The 24,056-nt window shown below is 40.6% G+C and overlaps 1 protein-coding gene across 2 annotated transcripts in view; it reads left to right on the top strand.

The window, feature by feature from the left end:
• The window catches only part of PNPT1 (polyribonucleotide nucleotidyltransferase 1), a 50,386-nt gene extending 45,027 nt beyond the window's left edge, over positions 1–5,359 (top strand). For both annotated transcript variants that reach the window (XM_012477257.3, XM_064364128.1), the window contains 3 exons: positions 780–858; positions 3,768–3,815; positions 4,959–5,359. In XM_012477257.3, coding sequence (XP_012332680.2) covers positions 780–858; positions 3,768–3,815; positions 4,959–5,117 — 286 coding nt within the window. In that variant the 3' untranslated portion in view covers positions 5,118–5,359. The remainder of the gene's footprint in view (positions 1–779; positions 859–3,767; positions 3,816–4,958) is intronic.
• The last annotated feature ends 18,697 nt before the right edge of the window (positions 5,360–24,056 follow it).

The following is a 24,056-nucleotide window of genomic DNA, read 5'->3' as shown; positions in this document are numbered from 1 at the left end:
TTGTATTTTCAGGATCAGAAAATCCCATTTTTAAGAAAAAAGAAATTATCGAGCATAGCAAAAATGTTCAAAGCTATTTGAAACAAAAAAGGGCAATGAGATAATTTGTTTACTATTGCAGGTGAAAAATAAGAAATGGTATGGGTTATTTTTGTAGACTAGAGAAAAAAGGGAAGGTTAGTTTTTTTAATGAAGTAAGTATCCCATTTTACCTGACCACCTTCCTTAAATCCCCACCTTACAGGTTAATGATATGATATTCTATACTATTTAAAAAATATTTATGTCATTTCAAAAATTTTTTGGAAAATCGAGACCAGCCTGCCAACATGGTGAAACATCGTCTCTACTAAAAATACAAAAATTAGCTGGGCATGGTGGCATATGCCTGTAATCCCAGCTACTTGAGAGGCTGAGGCATGAGAATGGCTTGAACTTGGGAGGTGGAGGTTGCAGTGAGCCCAGATGGCACCACTGCACTCCAGCCTGGGCAACCGAAAAAAAAAAAATGTTTTTGGAAATTATGGAGACAAATACAGAAGAATATATAGTCTAAAAGCTTTTTTACTGCATATTTTTTATCTTTTCTTCACTGATTCACACATATTTATTTATAGGGTATATTTTCAGTTGAAAAGTATACTTTTTATAGTTCTAAAAACATACAAGAATGGATTTCTTTTCTACTTGTTCCTTCTGTGAAAACATAATCAGTTTTATTGTCAGTGTATATACAGATACTTATTGTTTTAACCAGGCTTCTTATTTCTTTTTTATAGAGATACTGGTGTCATGGTAAAATTATATCCAAATATGACTGCGGTACTGCTTCATAACACACAACTTGATCAACGAAAGGTAAAAGGACAGATGTTATTATTTTTATAACTCTCTTAAAACTACCCTTTTGAAATCACCTAGGTGGATAAGAATTATCCACTTTGCCTACTACTAGCCTAGACACAGAAAACAAAAGTGGCAGAGATGCTGCTGGCAAAAGTTTTACCATGTTTAACATACATATTTGTTTTTTCAGACTTTTTTCTAGCATAAAGAAATATTGGCCAGGCGTGGTAGCTCACGCCTATAATCCCAGCACTTTGGGAGGCTGAGGCAGGTGGATCACGAAGTCAGGAGTTCAAGACCAGCCTGGCCAAGATAAGGAAACCCCGTCTCTACTAAAAATACAAAAATTAGCCAGGCGTGGTGGTGGGCGCCTGTAATCCCAGCTACTCAGGAGGCTGAGGCAGAGAATTGCTTGAACCTGGGAGGTGGAGGCTGCAGTGAGCTGAGATCACACCACTGCACTCCAGCCTGGGCAACAGAGCAAGACTTTATCTCACAAAAAGAAAAAACGTATATTTTTCTTTCCATGATGGAATAGAAACACTGACTGTTTTGAAGTAGAACAACATCTAGGGGAGCAGTTACTAAAAATACCTACCTATAGCTCTGTTTCCCCAGTTTTCTACTAACCAACCAATTATGGCAAGATAATTGTTAGGATATTTTTAAATCTAATCTTTGTTGTAATTCATACATCCAGAAAATCTCTAAGACAACTGTAGAAAACAGTGGGGTCAGGGGAGTAATAAGAGTGTCTGTTTTACTATATATTAAAATATACTATAAAGCCATAGACAACAAAACAGTATATTACTGGCCCAGAAATAGATAATCCATGCAACAAGAAAACAAAGACCAGAAATAATATACATGGGATTATAATATATGCTAGAAGTTGTATTATAGTCAGTGACAAAGATTATTTAATAAATTATATTGGTACAGCTGGTTATCTTAAAACAGGATCTCTGCATTGGAACAGAATTATTTTCTGTGTGTTAAAAAAAAAAAAAAAAAAACCAGGATCTCTACTCGTTTTTATACCAAAATCCTGTCTGGATCAAAGAGCTAAATGTGTTTTTTTTAAAAGGTGGTGGGAAAAGATAATTTTGTTGGGGCAGGAGGGTTTACTAGAAGTAAATTGGATGTTTTAATAAGATTAGTACTGGAGAACTCCTTCTCAGCATTATATCAAAGCCAAAAAAGTAAATAAATTCATAAAATTTGACCCCGTAATTTCTTTTTAATTATATGGCAAAAATTGCAATAAGGTTAAGAGATAATCAGCAACCTAAAGGAAAAATGCTTATAACATATGACAGAAGCTTAATTACAAAGGGCTTTTATAGATCAGTAAGAATGATGAATATCAATAGAAAAATAAGTAAAGAATATGAACAAATTATTTTTATAAGAAGCCAACCAAGATATTTAACATCAACAGCAATTTTTAAAAATGAAAATAAAGGCCAGGTGCAGTGGCTCACACCTGTAATCCTAGCACTTTGGGAGGCTGAGGCGGGCAGATCACAAGTTCAGGAGATGAAGACCATCCTGGCTAACATAGTGAGATCCTATCTCTACTAAAAATACAAAAAATTAGCTGGGCTTGGTGGCATGCACCTGTAGTCCCAGCTATTCAGGAGACTGAGGCAGGAGAATCCCTTGAACCCAGGAGAAAGAGACTGCAGTGAGCGGAGATCATGCCACTGCACTCCAGGCTGGTTGACAGTGCAAGACTCCATCTCAAATATATGTGTGTGTATACACATATACATATATATATATATATATATGTATATGTGTATATATATATATACATACACACACACACACACATACACACACAAGAAGCACAGAGGTTCCTTTTTTATAAATGCAGTACACATACACTAAATAGACATCTCAAGGGATACTCATTGGCATGTTAGCAGTAGTTACTTACAACTTGAGGGGTTTTTGAGACATGGTCTTTCTCTGTCACCCAGGCTGGAGTATAGTGGCACAGTCACAGCTCACTGCAGCCTCAGCCTCCTAGGCTCAAGTGATTCTCCCATCTTACCCTCTGGAGAAGCTGGGACCACAAGCACAAGCCACCACAGCTAGCTGATTTTTTTGTAGAGATGGGTTTCTTTATGTTGCTCAGGCTGGTCTCAAACTCCTGAGCTCAAGCAGCCCTTCCACCTTGGCCTCCCAAAGTTCTGAGACTACAGATGTGAGCCACTATACCTGGCATGTTTTGTCACTCAGGTTGGAGTGCAATGGCGTGATCTCAGCTCACTGCAACCTCTGCCTCCCAGATTCAAGCAATTCTTCTGCATCAGCCTCTCAAGTGGCTAGGACTATAGGCGCTCACCACCACACCCAGCTAATTTTTGTATTTTTAGTAGAGACGGAGTTTCACCATATTGGCCAGGCTGGTCTTGAACTCCTGACCTCGTAATCCACCCACCTTGGCCTCCCAAAGTGCTGAGATTACAGGTGTAAGCCACTGCACTCAGCTGGATGATGATGATGATTATTTTTTTGAGACAAGTCTCACTCTGTCGCCCAGGCTGGAGTGCAGTGGTACAATCTCAGCTCACTGCAACCTCTGCCTCCCAGATTCAAGCAATTCTCCTGCCTCAGCCTCCCGAGTAGCTGGGACTTGAGGCATGCGCCACAACATCCAGCTAATTTTTGTATTTTCAGTAAAGGTGGTGTTTCACCACTTGGTCAGGCTGGTCTCAAACTCCTAAGCTCAAGTGACCTGCCCACCTTGGCCTCCCAAAGTGCTGGGATTACAGCCATGAGCCACCGTGCCCGGCCAACTGATTTTTTAAATTAGAAAAACAAACAAAGCTTGGGAAAAACATTGTGTACTTCCATGGACACTTGGTAATTATGCACAACAACTAATAGATTAACATGTTTTCTTTCAGATTAAACATCCTACTGCCCTAGGATTAGAGGTTGGCCAAGAAATTCAGGTACTTGTATTCCACCTATTAGCCTTAAAGTTGTAAATTGTTCTTGAAGCTTCCATTATTTTTTTCAAAAAGTTGAAAGAGTCACCATCTATGATGTTTATTATTTATATGCAGTACTTCATTTTTAATCTTAGACGTGCTTAAACAGACTCATTAAGGATTTAAGACAGAATTCTTTCCCTCAAGGACCTTACAGTTTGGCCAAAATGGTAGTCCCCTTTAGTGGATTTAAACATACACGAGCATGTCAGTGTTAGCTATGCAGATTCCATGATTTGGAAACTGACATAAGAACTCTGATAAGGTAACTTGTTGAAGTCCTTGAATGTCATCTTTGAGGAGGTGAGACTTTGTTTCTCCACTACTTAAGTCTAAAAGTTTTTGAGCTTGGTAAGAGCCATGTTATTCAGGCCTAGAATTCATATAACAAAATAGGCCCTTTGTAGTCCTTTATGAGTGGATGAAAGAAGTCAATGCCAGGCTGGTTTTTTTGGCTTCTCCACGTTCTCTTTTACTTATGCCTAATACTCATGACCTAAGAAACTAAGGCTTCTAGTTTATTCCCAATCTGTAGTCTTATTGTCCCAGTAGACTCCAGGGGGAGATGAGTGTTAAGATATAATACCTCTGTATAAGGTTGATTTTTTGGTTTCTTTGTTGTTGTTTTCACATCAGAAGGAACTTTAAACCTTCCACATTTCCCCGACTTTCATTTTCCAAGGTGAAGCCAAATAAACACTAATGTGATGGTCCTTTGAGCAGTAGTGAAAATCCAAGTGACCCAAGCATAATCCTGTATAGTTTATAACACAATTAGTCTCACAAAGCCCTTGTCTAGAATCATTCACTGTGTCTGTGACTGTTCCCCCAGTATAAGGACTTAGCCTGGTGAGAATAAAAAGGCACAAATGAGTATAATAGCAGATTATGGTTGAACAACTAACTGCCCCGGTCTCTAATTTTTTTTATAATGACTATTTATATATATTAAGTGTATACCTCCACTTAGCACTGAACTGTGCTTTCAGTGAACAAGTAAAAACAACCATTGCCTTATTGGGACCATGTAAATTTAAATGTCTATTAATTGAGATGTCACTCAATGTGCTGTAACTTTAAAGGAAGATCTGTTCTTTAACACAGGTGAAATACTTTGGACGTGACCCAGCCGATGGAAGAATGAGGCTTTCTCGTAAAGTGCTTCAGTCTCCAGCTACAACTGTTGTCAGAACTTTGAATGACAGAAGTAGTATTGTAATGGGAGAACCTATTTCACAGTCATCATCTAATTCTTCTCAGTGATTTTTTTTAAGAGAATTCTAGAATTCTATTTTGTCTAGGGTAATGTGCTATAGAACAAAGTTTTAGCATTATCTACCATTGTGTAGATCTATATATAAATATATTCTAATTATTTGTATTAAAAATGCTCATTTACATGTGCCATTTTTTTAATTCAAGAGTAACCCATATTCATTTAATCTTATTTACATTATAAATCAAGAAATATTTATTATTAAAATTACATCTTAGAAAAGATGACATACTTTTGTTTCTATAATTCTGAAATATATAAAAAACTTAGATATGTCATATATGTTATAACATCTCTTCCCACATCTTATTTTTCTTGATATACAGTAGTGATAATTTACCCTCAGTCATCCTATGGCTCACCTCTTTGCCCAACAACTTTACTTGCCTACAACTGTTCACAAACTGGAACAGGCCATATTCAAAGCCAGTGCCTATTTCTTCAGAACAGTTACTAGATACAGTGAGTTGAGGGAGCTAATCTGATACACTTTTAATAATATGATGCCTTTCAAATTGGTCACAAAATCATAAACATAGTGGAATAAATATAAAGGAGATTCTAACTAGGATGAGGTAGTAATGATGTATGTTTTTCAAATTTACCTAAACATAGAAAAATTATTTACTTGTCAAATTGAACTAGGTCAGTTTTTGAATATGTATATTGCTCTCCTGTATGGAAGTTCTTAGTATAAGAGCTGGAGGAATCATGACTTTCAGCTAATACCTGTTTGAAATCGATGTTTAGAAGTTATTGATACACATGTCAAATTGTTCATTCCCATCATTTAAAATACCACCTTATAATTCCATACAAAAGTAAATGGTATGTGGATGTCATAATTTAGAAGGTGTAATCCTTTTTAAATCTTATAAAAATACACCAAACTCAGTGATACATGCCTATAGTCCCAGCGACTTAGGAGGCTGAGGTGGAAAGATCACTTGAGCTCAGAAGTTCAACACTGTAGTGTGCAATGATCATGCCTGTGAATAGCTACGGTACTCCAGCCTGGGCAACACAGCAGGATTCTATCTCTGAAAAAAATTTTAAATCTCATAAAAATATAGGTAAATCTGGTCAGGCATGGTGGCTCACACCTGTAATCCCAACACTTTGGGAGACCAAGGCGGTTGGATCACCTGAGGTCAGGAGTTCAAGACCAGCCTGGCCAACATGGCGAAACCCCATCTCTACTAAAAATACAAAAATTAGTGGGGCGTAGTGGTGAGTGCCTATAATTCCAGCTACGCGGGAGGCTGAGGCAGGAGAATCTCTTGAACCTGGGAGGCAGAAGTTGCAGTGAGCTAAGATCACACCACCACACTCCAGCCTGGGCAACAAGAGTGAAACTCTGTCTCAAAAAAAAAAAAAAAGAGGGGGGCGGGCCTGGTGGCTCATGCTTGTAATCCCAGCTCTTTGGGAGGCCAAGGCAGGTGGAATACCTGAGGTCAGGAGTTCAAGACTAGCCTGACCAACATGGTGAAACCCCATCTCTACTAAAAATACAAAAATTAGCCAGGCATGGTGGTGGGCTGTAATCCCAGCTACTTAGGAGAATCGATTGAACCTGGGAGGTGGAGGTTGCAGTGAGCTGAGATTGCGCCAATGCACTCCAGCCTGGGCGACAGAGCAAGACTCGGTCTCCAAAAAAAAAAAAAAAAATAGGTAAATTCATGACTCAGGGCTAACTAGTTCATAAAATATTAAAAATTTAGCTGGCTAAACCAAAGATTTTTAAGATATGTATATTTGTGTCAATAAACATTGATTATATATCTATTGTATGTAAAACAGCATGTTAGGCAATGTTGATATACTTCCTGAAATATTAAAGATTAATTGAAAATGAAAGATTAAATTTAAACTATTTGCTTTCTACAGTTGATAGATTATTTAATAACAGTAACAATTTTTTATCCTGCTTTCTGTTTAATACATAATTTTTATTTAAGATATCATCTTAAATGGTAGAATTTCAAAATTGTAATTAATGTTTTTCTTAAATTTTCTGTTTTGTTTTTCAAAGGAACTCCCAACTCCTAATATGGAAAATGAAGCCAGTTATACACACACACACACACACACACAGACACACACCTCTTAAACTTGAACCCTTGTCACTGGGTCAGCTTTTGGAGGAACACAAGCTAATACAAATGTATTATACTGTTGGTAAAATACAAAGTAGGAAACTGAAGAGGCATAGCAAAGTCAATATAGCCCAAAGTCTGTCATCAATCCACAGACAGATCTCCTTACCTGTCCGGGACAGTGTATGTTTATGAACACAGAGGACATACGATATATGTATGATATCACTTCAGAAAGTCTTTAGGAGATCATCTGTCTGTCCCATCTCCATTTTACAAATGATCTACCTGAGACCTCAAGTGGGACACAATTTGTCCAGGGTCTCTTAGCTGGTTAGTTGTAAAGCCCAGATTATTGTTTCCTATACACTAATAGTGAGCGTCCTATACACTAATAGTGAGAGTCCTATTCACTAAGGCAAGCTAGAGAGATGTTTAGAATAATCTTTGCACCAACTCCACCAACTTTATCAAATGCATGAAGACTAAGATGTTGAGAAATGCATTTTCAGGCTCTTTCTCTAAAACCATGTGCTATCCAACCCACCAGTTGGCTGAGGCCTGTAGTGCAGAGAAACAGAACTATGCTATAGTTTGCAAATAAACCCGAGTATTGATTCACTAGCCACTCGGTCAACCTCATCAGTTCACTTCTAGAAAGTGATGATAGAAAAATAACACAGAGACGTATATCTGTGTGCACAATATACCATTGTGTGAAAGAGCAAAATAATAGAAATCACCTGAGTACCCATCAGTGGAGCAGTACCCAATGTCATAAAAAAATAAGGACACTCTAGGAAGATGCCCACACTATCCTATGTGAAAAAAAAAAGCAAGCTGTAACTGCATATGTATATATATATGTGTGTGTGTGTATATATATATACACACACACACACACATAGTACAATCCCCTTTTTGCTTAAAAAAGAAAAGCTTATGTGTAGAGAGATTTTTGCTTTATAAGCACAAGAACATTCTGGAAGGAGACTCATCAAACTGTCAACAGTCTATGGTGTAATTTTTGGAATATTAACTTGTGTTTGTCCTCCCAGTGTTTTCTTCCCCTTCTTTGTAAGTAGATGGTCAGGCCTATTCGTGGCCTCTTGCCACAAGGGAGATGTTTGTCATAGGGCCAGAAGCCAAAGTTGTCTGCAAGACACTTCCAATTCTGGTCCTGAATTTTATAAAACCTAAACCCACTGAGATTATGCTTGGTGTCCTGGAGGAACTGGAGAGAGAAGGGAAGGTGTTTGGAGTATAAACAGAATCCTAGTCTGAGTTCTGGAGCACTCTGAAGAAGGGGACCATAGGGAGGCTGGGCTAGAAAGCTGGGAATTCCAAAGCCTCACCAAAGATTCTCCTGATTTTAAAAGTGGCAGGAGAGGAACCAGAACCAGAAGAGACCATGTAGTCTGAAACCATGGACACCTCAGCAGTTAACATTGTAGACTAAATTCAGTGGCTGAAGAGATCTCATTAGGGTTTGGTGCTACATAAAACCATGAGACCCTTGCCTATCCCTGAGGGTAACAGTAATATCCGAGACTAAATTCCTAATTACCTAATAGGATAAAGAGAGTTGCTATAGGCTCAGAACTAATTTTATGTAAAAAGTAAAGTGCTATTTTTTTGCACATCTGAGTTTGTGGAATAAGATATTTACTACAAGTAACAGAATTGGAGATTCAGAGGGGAGAATGTCACTTATCATATTTAATGTAATTTTCTAATGGTAGGATTATGGATAGTTTTAAGTTCTCCCTTTTTTACCACTTCCTCTCCCCTCAGTAGTTTTAAAATAACATTGTATGAAGTTTTGTTTGACTGTTTTTTGTTTTACAAACAGCATCTCACTTCTGTCCATGCAGGCTAGAGTGCAGTAGTGCAATCTTGGCTCACTGCAGCCTCAGTGAAGCCAGTTCTTAAATTCTAGAAACCTGTAGTGACACAAAGTACAAATGTAGCTTGCTAACTGCAAACCACCATAAGAACCCCATTTCTGCTTAAACCAAGAGCCTACAGTTTATGTCTGAACTTTTCTTATTTTTGTCTTCATTTAAATGTTGGCAGTTTTCCCTACTTTCCAATGAAGTTTTTCTGTGACAGCTATATTATATGTTGGAAACTAATTTATAGTGACTCAGATCAAACTCAGTGCCATGTTTGGTGGTTAGCTCATTACAAGTACTTTTAAAACTTTTTTTCATGACTTTTGTTTTCACACACACACACACACACACTCCATAAGTTACTGTTCTATCACAGTATAGTTTTTTTGTTTTTTTTTTTGTTTTGTTTTTTTGAGATGGAGTTTCGATCTTCTTGCCCAGGCTGGAGTGCAATGGCGCGATATCGGCTCACTGCAACTTCCACCTCCCAGTTCAAGCAATTCTCCTGCCTCAGCCTCCTGAGTAGTGGGGACTACAGGCATGCGACACCATGTTTGGCTAATTTTGTGTTTTTAGTAGAGATGAGGTTTCTCCGTATTGGTTATAGGCTGGTCTCGAACTCCCGACCTCAGGTGATTCGCCTACCTTGGCTTCCCAAAGTGCTGGGATTACAGGCATGAGCCACCCTGCCCAGCCAGTAGTTTGTTTGTTTTTTTTTAAGCCAAAACCATTTAGATAAGACAGTACAGTTTTTATATAATCATTTTTTCTTCTCTTATAGAATATCTTACGTTCTTGGATCTAAGATGAAAGCATGAATATCAGCGTCTTTCTTAGTTCAGTTCAGCCAAGCATAGCATTCTTTTATTCAACACTTGACATGTGCAAGACATTATAAGATATGCAGGGAATGTGTCAGTAAATAAAACAGCTAAAGTTAGGCCAGGTGCGTGGCTCACGCCTGTAATCCCAGCACTTTGGGAGGCCAAGGCGGGTGGATCACCTGAGGGTGAGGAGTTCGAGAGCAGCCTGGCCAACATGGAGAAACCCCATCTCTACTAAAAATATAAAAATTAGCCAGGCATGGTGGCGTGCCTGCTAGCTACTCAGGAAGCTGAGGCAGGAGAATCGCTTGAACCCGGAAGGCAGAGGTTGCAGTAAGCCAAGATCGTGCCACTGCACTTCAGCCTGAGCAACAGAGCAAGACTCCATCTCGAACAAACAACACAACTAAAGTTCCAATGCTGACATTCTAGCGTTTGGAAATTACAAGTATACAGCAGCTCCTTGAATAACGTTGTTTTGTTCAACATCATTTGCATTACAATGTTGAGAGGGAAAAAACATTGATTCCTGGCCAGGCCTACTGTCTGTGTGGAGTCTGTACTTTTTCCCATGTCTGCAGGAGTGTATTAGTCTATTCTTCCATTGCTATAAAGAAATACCTGAGGTCGGGCATGGTGGCTTACACCTGTAATCCCAGCATTTTGAGAGGTCAAGGTGGGTGGATCACCTGAGGTCAGGAGTTTGAGACCAGCCTGGCCAACATGGCAAAACCCTGTCTCTACTAAAAACAATGCAAAAATTAGCCAGGCATGGTGGCATGTGCTGTAATCCCAGCTACTCGGGAGGCAGAGGTTGCAGTGAGCTGAGATTGCCCCACTGCACTTAAGCCTGGGCAACAGAGGGAGACTCCATCTCAAAAAAATTTAAAAAAAAATCTGAGACTGGATTATTTATTTTATTTATTTATTTTGAGACAGTTTCACTCTTTTGCCCAGGTTGGAGTGCAATGGCACAATCTTGGCTCACTGCAACCTCTGTCTCCCAGGTTCAAGTGTTTCTCCTGTCTCAGCCTCCCAAGTAGCGGGGATTACGGGCATGCACCACCATGCCTAGCTAATTTTTGTATTTTTAGTAGCAATGGGGTTTCACCATGTTGGTCAGGCTGGATTCAAATTCCTAACCTCAGGTAATCCACCCGACTCTGCCTCCCAAAGTTCTGGGATTACAGGCTTAAGCCACCATGCCCCGGCACTAAATAATTTATAAATAAAAGAGGTTTAATTGGCTCATGGTACCACAGGCTGTACAAGAAGCATGATGCTGGCATCTGCTTGGCTTCTAGGGAGGCCTCAGGAAACTTTCAATCATGGCAGAAGGCAAAGGGAAAGCAGGCACATCTTACATGGCTGGATCAGGAGGAAGAGTGAGGAGGGGAGGTGCCACACACTTTTAAATGACCAGATCTCATGAGAACTCACTCTACAGTACCAAGGATGGATGTTGCTAAGCCATTTATGAGAACTCTGCCTGCATGATCTGATCACATCCCACCAGGTCCCTCCTCCAACACTGGGGATTACAATTCAACATGAGATTTGGGTGGGGACATAGATCCAAACAATATCACCCTGACCCTGGCTCCTCTCAGATCTCATGTCCTTCTCACATTTCAAAATACAATTATGCCTAAACAATTCCCCAAAGTCTTAAGTCATTCCAGCATTAACTGCAAAGTCTCAGACAAGGCAAGTTCCCTCCACCATGAGCCTGTAAAGTCAAAAACAAGTTAGTTACTCCCAAGATACAATGCAGGTATAGGCATTGGATAAATACCCGCTTTCCAAAAGGGAGAAATCGACCAAAATAAAGGGGCTACAGCCCCATGCAAGTCCAAAACCTAGCCGGGCAGTCATTAAATCTTAAAGCTTCAAAATAATCTCCTTTGACTTCATGTCTCACATTGAGGACAGATGCAAGGGATGGGCTCCCAAAGCCTTGGGAAGCTCTGCCCCTGTGGCTTTGCGGGGTTCAGTCCCCAGAGCCACTCCCAAGGGCTGGTGTTGAGTGCTTGCTGCTTTTCCAGGCAGACAGTGCAAGCTGTCGGATATACCATTCTGGGATCTGGAAGATGGTGGCCGCCCTCTCATATCTCCACTAGGCAGTGTCCCAGTGAGGAGTTTGTGAGGGCTTCAACTCCACATTTCTCCTCCACACTGCCCTAGTAGAGGTTCTCCATTATGGTTCTGCCCCTGCAGCAGGCTTCTGCCTGAACATCCAGGCTTTTCCATACATCCTCTGAAAGCTAGGCAGAAGCTCCCAAGCCTCAACTCTTGCATTCTGTACATCCAGAGGCTTAACACCATGTGTAAGCTGCCAAGGCTTATGGTGTGCACTCTCAAAGCAGTAGCACAGGCTGTACCTGGGCCCCTTTGAGCTATGGCTGGAGGTGAAGCAACTGGGATGTGGGGAACCATGTTTCTCCGCATACTCTTGGTTCCTCCCATCTCCCAAAGCTGTGCACATTAGGTGAACTGGTGTGTCTACATGGTCCCAGTCTGAGTGAGTGTGGATGTCTGTGTGAGTACACCCTGCAATGGGATGGCTGTCCTGTCCAGTATCAGTTCCCACCTAGCACACTGAGCTGCCAGGATGAGCCCCAACCACCCAAAACCCTGAACTGTTATAATTTGATAAATCATCTTGTTTTTATTCATCTTTCTTAAACATTGTCCAGCTCACATTTACTTCATTGTTTAACATTACAAATGCCTTGGTCTTTACTTGCAAATTTGGTGATTTTTTTTTTGGCCCAAAATGTGCCATAGGATCTTAACTCGTTTATATCAATTAGCCTATGGTAAATTTGGTTTCATTTTATGTGGTTTATATTACAGTCACAGTTTGCAAGAACCTATGAAAGACATTAAGTAAGGACTTAACTGTACAACATATAAAGTGGTAGGTACTTTAAACAAAAATAACTAAGGCTGGGTGCGGTGGCTCAAGCCTGTAATCCCAGCACTTTGAGAGGCCGATGCGGGCGGATCATGAGGTCAGGAGTTCGAGACCAGCCTGGCCAACATAGTGAAATGCTGTCTCTACTAAAAATAAAAAAATTTTCCGGGCATGGTGGCAGGTGCCTGTAATTCCAGCTACTTGAGAGGCAGAAGAATCACTTGAATCTGGGAGGCAGAGGTTGCAGTGAACCAAGATTGTGCCACTGTACTCCAGCCCAGGTGATAGTGCAAGACTCTGTCTCAAATAAAACAAACAAACAAACAAAAAAAAACAAAGAAAGAAAACAAGGCCAAGAGCAGTGGCTCAAGCCTGCAATCCCAGCACTTTGGGAGGCTGAGGTGGGTGGATCACCTGAGTTCAAGAGTTCAAGACCAGCCTGATCAACATGGAGAAATCTCGTCTCTACTAAAAATATAGAATTAGCCGGGCATGGTGGCACATGCCTGTAATCCCAGCTATTCAGGAGGCTCAGGCAGAAGAATCACTTGAACCCAGGAGGTGGAGGTTGCAGTGAGCCAAAATCGTGCTATTGCACTCCAGTCTGGGCAACAAGAACAAAACTGTCTCAAAAAAAAACACAAAAAAACTGGATAAAGAGAGAGAGTGATAAAGAAAAGTTACTACTTAATATGAAATGATCCAGAATGGCTTCTCTGAGTAGATAACATTTGAGCACGGAATTAAATAAAACAGAGGAAAAAGATGTGCAGCTATTTGGGAAAGAATTCCAGATAGAGGGACTAACAACTTCATTTTCACTTGGCATTGTGTTGTACGTTTACAAGATACAACAGCCAATAGCCTTTCAATTTATAACCCAATTTCACAGTCTTACTACTTAAACTTGTGCTTGTTCTTCACCAAAATTAGAAAGCTACGTTTATTAACAAATATGAAACAAGATGGTCAGTACAAGATGGTATTTTCAAAGCATTTAATCAGGAAAGAATATCTTGGTTACTTACAAGGAATGGGTAGACACTGGAATCATGACAAGTTTATTAGGCTTTTGCAAAATTCCAGGCTCATGACAGTTGAGACTAGAGTGGTAGACAGTGGAAATGAAAAGAGAGCTGCTTTAGTTAAAGATTCTTGCTAAAGCCAAGAGGGGAAATGATCACAGGACCATGAATTTATTTTATGGAAGCCGTCACACCCTGTGGTAGACTGGAATGAGGACTAACAAGTCATTAAGAACAAGGCAGTTCTTCCTCTCTGCTTAATATGGAGTCTCATGGCCTCTCTTTTGTGCTTCTTTCCACATGACTGCTTTTTTAAATGTTTATTTCTTTGTTTTTATTCTCTGCAAACCTGTTTTCTCAGCATAGGGCAAAGGATGTCTGGCCCACAGGACATTACCTGTCCTTAAGGTTGTGTTTTTCTGGAGGAAATGACAAGCTCAGCTTGGGAAAGGTGTTAAACCTGACTGAGATTGCCAGATAAAATGATGCCAAATTAAGTTGGAATTTTAGATAAACAAATGTTCAGTGTATGTCCCATGCAATACTAAAAAATTATTCCTTGTTTATCTGAAGTTCAAATAACTTAACTGAATGTCCTATATTTTAATTTGCTAAGTCTGGTAACCATAAGCCTGATACAAGCAACTGGTCAGACAATTGTCTATATTTTTATTTGCTAAATCTGGTAGCCCTAAACCTGGTATAAACAACTAGTCAGACAATTACCAAGAGCTCACTTCTGAGAAGAGAGCGTATTCAGAAAAAGCGGGCTGGGCAGATATCAAGATGTTGCAGAGCAAATATAAGGAATAATGGATGAACTTAACACAGATAGGGGAAGTGAATGGAAAGTGAAGGAAAGAGAGAAGCAGTTATGACTAAGGATTTCAGCCCAAGGATTGTGAGGACAATAGGATCTGTTACATGAATAGAAACTGAAAGGGACAAAACAGTTTTTTGGTTTTTTTTTTGAGATGGAGTTTTGCTCTTGTTGCCCAGGCTGGAGTGCAATGGTGTGATGTTGGCTCACTGGAACCTCCACCTCCTGGCTTCAAGCAATTCTCCTGCCTCAGCCTCCCGATTAGCTGGGATTACAGGCATATGCCGCCACGCCCAGCTAATGTTTTATTTTTAGCAGGAATGGGGTTTCTCCATGTTGGTCAAGCTGGTCTTGAACTCTCGACCTCAGGTGATCCACCCACCTCGGCCTCCCAAAGTGCTGGGATTACACGTGTTAGCCATGGTGCCTGTTCGACAAAATAGTTTTAAAAATAAAGATGGGCTGGGTGTGGTGGCTCATCCTGTAATTCCAGCACTTTGAGAGAGCAATGCAAGTGAATCACTTGAACCCAGAGGTTAAATACCAGCCTGGGCCACATGGTGAAACCATGCTCTACAGAAAATTTAAAAATTAGCCTGGCGTGGTGGTGTGCACCTGTAATCTCACCTGCTTGGGAGGCTGAGGGCTGAAGTGGGAGGATCACTTGGGCCCAGGAATTCAAGGCTGCAGTGAACTGTGATTGTGCCACTGCACTTCAGCCTGGGTGACAGAACCAGACCCTGTTGAGAGAGAGAGAGAGAGAGAGATAGGTCTCCTTCATTAAATATGAGAATGAAGTCATCAACCAACATATAGGGAAAATGACCTAAAAAAAATTTGGAATAAGTGACTTTTGTAGAAGTAATACTTAAAGCAATCCCAGTTTTGCCATCTCAAGCATATCTCAAATCACCGCAAGAGGTTTCAATATAACTGAAATTTACAAAATTAATTTTAATGTAATAAAAACTTTAAAACTACCTGTTATGAGCACAGTATTCTGCCGTGGAATAGTTTGTTTCCTTCAAGGACTTAAATATATTCTAATACAGAGTTACTAACTAATGAAAGGCAGGTTGATGAGCACTCTAAAAGGTTTTTAAAAGGTCATGCTATTAAGATAGTGAGAGAAGAGGTAAACTAGAAGGAAAAATGAAGGTTTCTAAGAAGTGGAATTTGAATTGGGTTTCAATATAGAGAGCTAATATTTGAGCTGGCTTTAAAGGATGATTATAAAGGGAAAGGCAGCTTATGGAATAGGGACAGTTTTATCAATGGATGAAGAAGCCAGTAAGTAGAGGTCAGATTGTGCGGGAGTTTAGAATATGAAACCTAGAACTCTGACTTTATCCTGCATGTGATGGGAAGCATTGAAAAATACCCAGTGTTTCATGAAAACCAAAATTGAGTTGTTGACTATAAATGCTTTTATATTGTGGTTATAAAATGTAATGCAATTGCCCAGGACTCACAACCTAGAAGAGATGATTTTTTTTTTAAGAAAAGCAAGCATAAAAATTTATAGATCATTATCATTTATGAGAACAGTTATAAATTGTCATTATATTAAAAGAAAACCCTATGGTCACCAGATGCAAAAAATGGCCCTGTTTTTCTTTTTCTTTTTCTTTTTTAGAGACAAGATCTTGTTCTATTGTCCAAGCTGGAGTGCAGTGGCAGTCATAGTTCACTGTAGCCTAAAACTCCTGGGCTGAAGCAATCTTCCTGCCTCAGCCTCCTGATGTGCTGGAACTACAAGCATGCACCAGCAAGCCAACTAATTTTTTTTCTTTTTGTAGAGACAGAGTCTCACTCTGTTGCCCAGGCTAAAAAGAGACATTTTTTATAATTCAATATCCATTTCCTAGAGAGTTTAGAATATTAGGAAATGTCCTTAACTTCATAAGTGATATGTATCAAAAATTAGGAACATGTATACAATACTGGAAACATGGCCATTAAAGTCAGAAACAAAACAAGAATCACCATTCTTACTCTCAACGTGTTCTAGATGTCCTAATCAATGTGATGAGATTAAAAAGGGATACACGGAAAGAACAAAAATATCTGCAGATGATCATCTAAAAACCACTATTTGTTTTTTAGACAGGGTCTCTCACTGTCACTCAGGGTGGAGTGCAGTGGCGCATTTATAGCTTACTACAGCCTCGAACTCCTAGACTCAAGGGATCCTCCTGCCTCACCCTCCTAAGTAGCTGGTACTACAGGCATGCACTACCATGCCTGGTTAATTTTTTTTTTTAACTTTTAGTAGAGATGAGGTCTCACTCTGTTGCCCAGGCTAGTCTCAAACTCCTGGGCTCAAGCAATTCTCCCACCTTGGCCTCCCAGAGTGCTGTGATTACAGGCATGAACCACCATGTGAAGCCTAAAAAACACTTTTTAAATCAGTACAAAACAGGCCGGGTGTGGTGGCTCACGCTTGTACATCCCAGCACTTTGGGAGGCCAAAATGGGTAGATCACTTGAGTCCAGGAGTTCAACACCAGCCTGGGTGAAATGGGGAAACCCCATCTTTACAAAAAAATGCAAAAATTAGAAGGCTGAAGTGGGAGGATGGCTTGAGCTCAGAAGGCAGAGGTTGCAATGAGCCAAGATTGCACCACTGCACTTCAATCTAGGCGACAGAATCAGACTGTCTCAAAAAAAAAAATGGTTACAAAACAATTGGGACTCATAAGTGAACAGTAACCACATAGGTATGCCAAAATAAATAGCATACCTATTTATATATAAAATAAATAGCTTCTCCACAAGTTAAAAGCTGCCATGGTGTGAATTCATTCCCACTTTTTCAAAGCCATCACTTTTTCCAGGCTATGAAAAGCTAACTTTGGGAGTCCTTGCTGAGGTTAAATCTGTCGTAAAAATGAACCCCAAGTCCATGAAGTCTTGCTTATCTCATCTTAAATTCCAGTCCCCTTAATTGAACACCCTTAAAATCCAATCCTAAGTGTACTTCTCTGGTTCCTGATAGTCATGCTAACTTATTTCAATTCCCTCAGTGTGTAATTTTTCCTTTCTTATCAGGGCCAACAGTTCCTAGGCAGATTATGCTAGATGTAACTCTAATTACCATGGCCTGGCAGCCAGGAGAGGAACTGAGAACAATTATGGAAGAGGTCTTTCTGTAACGAGGGAAGTACTTGCTCTTCTTAGGAGGTATGAGCCAGTTCTGCAAGCTCTTGAGTGTCCAGAGGTATCTACAGAGCCAAAATTCTCAGGGGCACCCATCCTATGTTCAAACTTTCAGGCTGGTTTCCCCAACCAGGGCCCTGACTACATAGTGGATCTCCCTATGCAGAGCATTCAGATAGCTTTAGAGCTCAGAAACTATAAAATCCCATTTCTGCTCTTCCACTGCAGGAAATAAAAACTTCTCTGTTAAGCTCCAAAGAAGCCACCTGGCTCCCACACTTAGCCTTTAACTGTTTAAGTGCTCTGTTTCTCATTATCCATCTACAAGGCATTACTTGTCTTAGTAACAATTGGCCAGCTCTGCTCTCTTTGTAGGCATCATATTCCCTGTATCTTTTAAATGCCTGAATTGCATGGGCAGGAGGATTCCCCTTCTCTGGGATGTTTTCCTAGGTCACTGCTGGCTAAATCAGGACTTAAATGGCTCCTTTGTGCCAGGGACCAAGTAAGCCATTCCCCAAACCCCATCTTACTGTCTGTTTTCTTGCACCACTTGGTAAACCACCTGTCTGTTCTGGTCCTCAGAGAAGCAGATGCCAATAAGGGATTAGATACGGGGAAATGTCTTGGTAAACCACCTGTCTGTTCTGGCCCTCAGAGAAGCAGATGCCAGTAAGGGATTTACTGGGGAAAATGTTTGTGAAGGATAAAGTGGGGAGGCTCAGGAATTGGCAGAGAGCCTTCAAACTATGGTGCAGGTCTGACTTCTGTAAAAGGAAGGAAGGGAAATATTGGGTAGAAAGAGCCTCAACTATACTGTAGTTCTAAGACAGTCTCAACCAGGCCAATGAGAAGTTCCTCAAGCCAAAGTTACCCATTAAAGGAGTTCTGCATTGAGCAAGAAAGAACAAGTTTAGTACTCTTGCTGTGCTCTGCCACTATCTGGAGGCAACTCAAGAGATATGTGGCATTGACGTGAATACATGGTAGGTCCAAAGGGGTGGCAGCCGGCTGTCAGTCACCTGTTGACCCCAAAGTAGGTTCTCTTGAAGATCTGAGTAGAAACTTCTATGGCCACAGTCAAAATACACTCCAGGGGCAAGTTCATCCCTATAATCCCAACACTTTAAGAGGCTGAGATGGGAGGATTTCTTGAGCCCAGGAGTTTGAGACCAGTCTAGGCAACACAGCCAGATCTTGTCTCAAAAATAACTCCAAAATCACTCCAAAACTGTAGCAATTAAAATTGTATCATACTACAATTGACCAACGACAGCAACTGAAACAGTAATGAAGTCAGACTCAAACTCAGATATATGTATGTATGTATATGTGCGTGCATGTAAATTTAGTAAATAATGTAAGATAGCATTTCAAATTGTTTTTTCTATACATGATGTTGAGACAACTGGATATCCATTTGGAAAAAAAAATTTTTAATTAGCATCCTACTTCATATATATTTTTAAAAATCCAACTGGATTAAAGAACTAAACATTTAAAAACCATAAAAATATATTAGAATACATGGAAAATTAACCACACACAAGCATGTCATCCCTTTGACAGCTAAATAAATTTTTTAAAAGGTGTAGAGTCCAAAAGGCAAACAAAATACAAAGGAAATTTCAACTAATGTTGCTTGTATGACAAACAGATGGAAGAGTAGTAGTAGACTTAACAGCGAAAGGCACAATCTAAAAGCCCCCACAGGTGATTAAAGAAGAACAGAGAGCTAATTCTTTCCACAAAAAATTGGAAAGGATCAGGGCAGAAAGTTTGAGGGGAGGGTGAGAGTCTACATAAAGAACAGCTACAGCCCTGGGTCTACTCCCCAATTTCATATGACCAAAGGACTGCCACCTCCCACCCACCCCCCCCACACACACATGCCCCTGTAACACCACCACCACCATCCCAGGAACCTGATTTATTGTCCAGAACGGGAGAGACTCTTGACTTAAGAATATTAGTCACAGTAGACAGTAGGGGATTGTGAAGCAGAGCTAAAGTGAGCATTAAGTGAAAGCCAAATGCTCAACAGTGGGAACTTCCTCTGCCTCCTTCTAGAATACTGTTACCAGGGAAGGATATGGGGATACCCCTGAACAAACTATTACTGCCCCCTCTCTACTCCCTGCCAGAGAAAAGACTTCTAAAAACTGATATTTGGTAAGTGGTTGGGGATGGACTATGACTGAAAGAGAAAGATCACCCTGAAGAAGGCCAGAAGTCTATAGCCTTGCTCTTGAGAATAGAAAGCCAGACAGGGACCAAACCATGAAGAGCTTTCAATGCCATCATAAAAAACTATCCTAAAAGAAATCAGAAACATTTGAAAGATGTCAAGGAAATACAATATGGTCAGATTTATTCATGAATCTATCTTACTGGTGTGTCAAGAACTGACTGCCTGGAGATAGAAATTAGAGATATCAGTCTGGGACTTCCAAAGATGTAATATAAGTCTGATATGGTAGCTATTAAATTGCCTTTTAAAGGGAATGTCAAACTGAGTAGTAAACTTCTAAGGCAAGTTTCATTCTTTCAATAGTTATTGAGAACCGGCTATGTTTGACACCCTATGCTAGAATAGAGATACAATAGTGAGAAAAAACACAGCTCCCTGAACTAATAGAGGTTTTTTGTCTAGATGAGAAGATAGTTATTAATCAGAAATCATACAAATAAATATAAAGCTACAAGTATGACAAGTGCTACAATGGAGGGGTGCATGGTGCTATGAGTGTGTAATAGGATATAATGGATTCTGATTGTATTCCTAGCATCTACTTTACCCATACCTCATAGAGTAACATTCATGGGATTTAGGTGGGATTAACATCACTTCCAGTTCCAGGGATAGGCCCTGATCTGCCTCAGCCAATCAGTGCTTGACATTCTCTAGACCCCAAAACTCTAGGTTTAGGGGTGACCAGTTCAATCACAGTGAAACTGTGAAATATGTGAAAGAAACTCTCTTTTGATATGGAAAGAACTACATAACCTTGGGAGCTCCCGGCCACCATTTTATGATACAAACAGAGTAAGCCTTAGGATGAATCTGACAGCTGAAAGAAAAATTGAGAGGCAGAAGGAAATCAAGTTCTTGCTGATACTGTTAAGTCACTCAATCAAATCAACCCTGAGATTCACCTTATCTTCAGACTTCTCATTTATATGAGCCAATAAATTCTCTTATCATTTAAACCAGTTTAAATTGGATTTTTTGGTGCTTGTAACATTCCAAGGGGGATCTGATTTAATGTGGCTTTTGTCAAAGAAAAAAAAAAGCCCAGGGGATTTGAAGTAGTCAGGGAGTCCAAGAAGGCTCCTCCAAAGAAGTAATAATAGTGGCAACATTTAAAAGATAAAATGGGAGTTATTAGGAGATGATTGGTGGGAAAGAAAGCTCCAGACAAAGAGAATACCTGTGCAAAGACACTACAGCAAACCACGGGCATGAGTCTGAAAAAAATAGTGTGTGGGTTCTAAGATGCTGCTGGAGAGGTAGGCAGAAGCAGGATGAAAAGGGCCTGTTAAGTCATTGAAAGGATTCTGGCCACTGACAGATTTTTCATAACATATAGGGGTAGATAGAATACGATACAACCTATAATGCACAGGACAGCCCGTCACAACACATTATCCAGTCCCAAATATCAATGGTGCTTAGGCTGAAAACCCTGCTCTAAGAAACTAACCTACAAAGATATTGGCACACATAAAACACCTTTTGCACCATCATTTATTGCTTGAAATTACAAACCATTGGAAATGACAAATATACATATACAAGAGATGAGTTAAATAAATTAGACTACATCTGTACACTTTATGAGGAATTTTTCTTGGCTACTTTGACAGCCAAATACCTCCAGCCAGCAACACACCAACTACTCGGTCCACCGGGTGATGTCTGGCTTGTGCTCGGGCACCAATCCTGCAGCCATTATGGCTGCGTGCTCAGCCCCTCGCAGGACGGGGTAAATGAGCTAGCGCAGGGCCTGGCCAGAGTGCCAGCACAGGAACAGGCTCTGTGCAGGGCTTGCAGCTAGACCAGGCATGTCCCATTGAGGGAAATCTGGTGGCACCCAAACACGGGTGCTCATGACCCTGAGGCCCCAGAGGGGGTGTTACAGCATGCTAAGAGCTCTTTTAGTTCTGCCATCTGCAGGCCAATGGACAGTGGCAAATTAACAGCTCTGTCAGTCCCATTGCCCTGCTCAGGCCCGTGGCTTCAGGACTGAGTCTGCCCCACTGCTGCTTCCCATCGCATCACATGGGGCAGCTGCCCTCCAGCAGCAGAGGGCGGAGGGCCACAGTGTTACAGCCTTCTTTGTACTCATGTTTGGTGGGTCCCAAGTTTTTGTTCCACGTCCAAGAATGAGGTTATGCTGACAATCAAAGCGTGAGGAGGGTGGAGAAGAGTTTTTTGTTTGTTTGTTTTTTTGAGACTGAGTTTAGCTTTTGTTGCCCAGGCTGGAGTGCAATGACACGATCTTGGCCTCCTGGGTTCAAGCAATTCTTCTGTCTCAGCCTCCTGAGTAGCTGGGATTACAGGCATGTGCCACCATGCCCAGCTAATTTTGTATTTTCAGTAGAGATGGGGCTTCTCCATGTTGGTCAGGCTGGTCTCGAACTCCTGATCTCAGGTGATCCACCTGCCTTGGCATCCAAAAGTGTTGGGATTACAGGCATGAGCCGCCATGCCCGGCTGGAGAAGAGTTTTATTTGAACTACGAAAACAGCTCTCAGTGGAGAGAGGATGCAAGGGTGGTCCCTCACTCAAAGTTGGGTGGTCTCTCTCTCTCAGTGTGGCTGAGTCCAGGGCTTTTATGGGCTCAGAATGAAGGAGTGCACGCTGATTGGTTTGTGAGTATGCAAAAAAGGCTAAAAAACAGCACTACTCAAAGGTAGGCATGACAGAGTAAAAAAACAATTAGGGAAGGGTAAGTATATGTAAAATAGGTGAAGGGTGGGGATCATTCAGCGGAAAACATACCAAATGGGAAGACTGGTTCTCAATCCAGTTTGTGGATTTACCCAGGACTTGTGGCTAGCCTTTAAACTGTCCTTGGCCTGAAGGTAGGGTTTCACTGGGTACCTGCCCCTGTCTGCCTAGGATTGGTTTGCCTCTTGCAGCTATCACAATGGGATACCATGTAACCATTAAGTAGAATGAGTTAGCTCTATATATATACTTACCCAAAATTATTGCCAAGATATACCCAAAAAATACAAAATATAAAAAGGAAGGACAAGAATAGTATTCCATTATAGTCATGTGTCCCTTAACAATGGGGATACTTTCTGAAAAATGCATCATCAGGTGATTTTTGTTGTGTGAACATGAGAGTGTACCTAAACAAACCTAGATGATGTAGCCTACTACAGAGGTTCCCAACCTTTTTGGCACCAACTTGGTGCCAAAAAGGTTGGGAACCTCTGTAGTAGGAAGAGGAGTTAGATTTTCCTAAGTAGTGCACAACCTAGATCCCCTGCATGTGCAGTTTACAAAAGGGTTCTCCCTCCTACAGGAATCTAATGCCCCTGCTGACCTGACAGGGGATGGAACTCAGGCTGAAATGCTGGCTCCCCCGCCACTCACCTCCTGCTATGTTGCTCAGTTTCTAATAGGCCTCAGACCACTACTGGACCACAACATACACATTTATATATAGTTACCTGTATATGCACAGAATGTCTCTGGAACAGAACTAAATACATACTTTGTGGGCCCAGTGCAAAATAAAACTGCATGGCCTTTGTTTAAAAACCTTTCTGAATTTCAAGATAGTGATAACAAAACATTAAACCAAGTACCTATCTGTAGAGGTAACATCCATAAAACCAGCCCTGCTCTGGCAACATACACAGGAAAATGGAATAGTGGTGATTCCAAGAGGAAAATTCCATGAGTGACAAGACAAAAAGATTAAAAGAAGACTTACTTTTCACTATATACCTTTTTCTGTCTTTTTAATTTTGTATGTGTAAAGGCATTATTTATTCAAAACAAACAAACAACAACAAAAAGAATAAAAACGGGAAAGTGTGGGCGTATTTGGTTAGCAACTCTTTGAAGTGGAACTTTGATGACTGCCTGAAGCAAAGAACAGCCTCTGGGGAAAATGTGGTTGTGGGGAGCCCTCAGACTTGAGCAAGCACTGGACCCTGTGCTTTGGAG

Source organism: Aotus nancymaae, unplaced genomic scaffold (genome assembly GCF_030222135.1).
Source record: "Aotus nancymaae isolate 86718 unplaced genomic scaffold, 86718_ANA_hifiasm-v0.15.2.pri h1tg000057l, whole genome shotgun sequence".
NCBI classification, from domain to species: Eukaryota; Metazoa; Chordata; class Mammalia; order Primates; family Aotidae; genus Aotus; species Aotus nancymaae.
This window is presented reverse-complemented; position numbering and strand designations above follow the sequence as displayed.